The sequence below is a fragment of the Lucilia cuprina genome, chromosome 3, assembly GCF_022045245.1.
Source record: "Lucilia cuprina isolate Lc7/37 chromosome 3, ASM2204524v1, whole genome shotgun sequence".
Taxonomy (NCBI): Eukaryota; Metazoa; Arthropoda; class Insecta; order Diptera; family Calliphoridae; genus Lucilia; species Lucilia cuprina.
Genome location: NC_060951.1, coordinates 39,581,468 through 39,584,135, shown reverse-complemented (window position 1 = coordinate 39,584,135; position 2,668 = coordinate 39,581,468). Strand labels below are relative to the sequence as shown.

At 34.1% G+C, this 2,668-nt stretch overlaps 1 protein-coding gene across 1 annotated transcript; it reads right to left on the bottom strand.

Moving 5' to 3' along the window:
* Positions 1-1,829: 1,829 nt before the first annotated feature.
* Positions 1,830-2,662, bottom strand: LOC124418935. The gene is made up of 3 exons (XM_046946910.1): positions 2,559-2,662; positions 2,338-2,483; positions 1,830-2,283 (listed from the first exon to the last, which is right to left on the bottom strand). The coding sequence occupies exons 1-3, from the start codon at positions 2,657-2,659 to the stop codon at positions 1,949-1,951; spliced, it is 582 nt and encodes a 193-aa protein (XP_046802866.1). The 5' UTR covers positions 2,660-2,662; the 3' UTR covers positions 1,830-1,948.
* Between the last annotated feature and the right edge of the window lie 6 nt (positions 2,663-2,668).

Genomic DNA, 2,668 nt, shown 5'->3' with positions numbered 1-2,668 from the left:
GGACACTTATCCCGAAAAGTATTGCTTCTAAATTTATTGTGTTAAATTTTGGATCTGGGGTATTTCGAACAACGGCTTCGCTAAATTAAGCCTTTTTTGATAAATGTACTCTTTAAAATCCATGGACTTTATGTCCCATTGCTCATGGACATTGTGACACTTTTGAAATTGTCAAAACATCCATGGAGATTATGACTGAATTTAGTGTGTGATAACGTCTATGGACATTATGACACGCCACCTAGGGAGAAATGTTGTTTCCGGAATAACATCACATCCAAGATACTTGAATCCAATTTCGACGAATAGCTGACAGTGGCAAAGAAAGTGCTCCAGACGTGATCTACATTCGTCTGTAGATCCCTCGACGTGATCTACATTCGTCTGAATCAGCATGTTCAATTTTGTAAAGATGTGCTCGTAATCCTGTGTGTTCACTCAGAATACGTACCATCATACTAACCTCTGACTCTAATACATTTTGAGCAGATTTCTTGTCATGCTTAGATTTAATTCTATCACCTATCTGGCTGTCGGTAAATATGTTAAGCCCTGTGGGCGCCATATTTATTCTATTCCAATTTACACATTCAATTATTGCTCGTACTTCTGCTTGACCAAGACATTATTATATTTGGAATAAGTATTTTAACGTTTCTGACACATTGTGTGATTGGCAGGCCATCAGACACGTCCGATGATTGTGTATAACCCTCCAATGTGTACAGTATACATTGATGACGTGCCCTATAACTGCTTTTGGCCAACTCGCCAAAAGTTATAGGCAGTTCGGCTGTAAGCACCGTCTCATATACATATTATGAGTGGAATTTCTATCAACGTTTCCAGAGCCTTGGTTGAAGTAGCACATGGCCCCACTTACACCAAAGCAGCTGGTATAAGTGGTAGAAATGAACTCCCTGTAGTAGTTCTTTTTGTCCAAAGAAGTCCACCAGATTATTGATGCATAATTACACTTTTATAAACCCAATTTGTCATAGTAGGATTATGACCCAATTTCATGCCTATAGTCTTTGTACACATCGTCCAGCATCGATGTGCCTTGTTGATCCTATGCTCTATGTGGTGTATCCACCTTACTTTCCGGTCAAGGATTTCACCTAAGTACTTTACTTTGTCTGTCACATGTATCTTCTTGCCCAGGAAGCAGGGTTCAGTAGAAATTTTTGTTTTTCTTGTAAAAAGACAAATTTCCATCTTCGCCGGGTTGAGCCCAGCTCAAGGCCTTATATAAAGCCTTCACAGCTCTTCTACACATGTAATTTCGATCTTTTTTATAAAGAGAAATACTTTTTTTCTAGTAGTAATATCCTACATCATGCAGCTTATCCTTATGTTCCTTCGCATGTAGTTGATCCAGTTACCGGTCAATATAAAACTGGTCTAGGGATTGAATAAGAGTATAAGTATGTACGTTATTCAATGTCAATGCATACCGCCAGTGTATAAAGTTTGCTATCGAAGGATTCACCTATGTAGTGGACAACTTCGTTTTAAGCATTTTACATGGATTGTATAAAAAGAAAATTTTCTCAAAAAAAGTAAAAGCACAATTTTTGTTAATTTTTTCTATAAAAAGGGGAAATTTTCAAAAAATTTCTAAATAAAAAAGCAAATTTTGTAAAAATTCTCTATTAAAAAGAAAATTTTCAAAAATATTCTATAAAAAGACAATTTTTCTAACGATATCTAAAAACTTGCTATGAAAGGAAGTTTTTTTAAAAAAAATTCAATTATAGCATAATTTTTTTTCTTAAAAAAAAGAAAATTTTACTCAAAAACGTCTATAAAAAAAGAGAATTATTTAGAATTTTTTTTTTTTGAAAAAGAGAATTTTTTTTTAAATATTTATTATTAAAGCAAATATTTCACACGTCAGCCACAACATAGTTTAATTAGTTAGTTTTTCAATCCTCTCCCTTTAATTCTATATTTCTGATTTGGCCGATGAGGACTTAGCCGCTTCCTCCATACTTAATTTTGATTGCTGAGAATAACGACTTGATAAAGAAGTACGACTGCGTCTTTTACGCATAGAATCTACTGATTGTGTACGTTTCTTAAGTGATATTTCTTGATCGTTGATAGCACGACAAATTTCAATAAAAGAGCATAATTTATTACTTTTCAAACGTTGTGCTACGACAAAAGCCTCATCTAAGGCCTCTTTGCCACGTTCGATTTTATGTAGAACGGCATGAGCTTTAACTATAAGCATAATGCTAAGAAATTGCCATAAAAGACTATTGCAATTTTTAGTTTCTATAAAAAGTTTGGAATATAATATACATATGTATAAAGTTTAGAGGAACTTACCTTCAGCTGCTTTACGAGCCCAAGAACAGCATTCATCAAAACGACTTTGTGTCAAGTGAGCACGAGCAATTTCATGTAATAGATAACACTTCTCTATGGAATATTTGGCAAATATCATGCGTTTCTCTAAGCGGGCGAGAAATTTTCTAAAAATAAAGAAATGTTGGCAAAATAATACAATCTTTATAAAAATGTTGTTTAAATACCAAAAAGTGACTTACTTATAAGCAATTAAAACATAGTCCGGAGCATCTGGTTCCTGATAGGTTGACTTATCACCAAATACAAATTGCACCACATCTTTATATTTATCGGTAGGCATGCGCAGTAG

Coding starts and splice junctions, on each gene's coding strand:
- LOC124418935 (XM_046946910.1), bottom strand. CDS start 2,659: ATGCCTACCGATAAATATAAAGATGTGGTGCAATTTGTATTTGGTGAT. Junction 2,484..2,558: donor TATGTTTTAATTGCTTATAA/GTAAGTCACTTT, acceptor CTTTATTTTTAG/AAAATTTCTCGCCCGCTTAG. Junction 2,284..2,337: donor GGCTCGTAAAGCAGCTGAAG/GTAAGTTCCTCT, acceptor AACTTTTTATAG/AAACTAAAAATTGCAATAGT.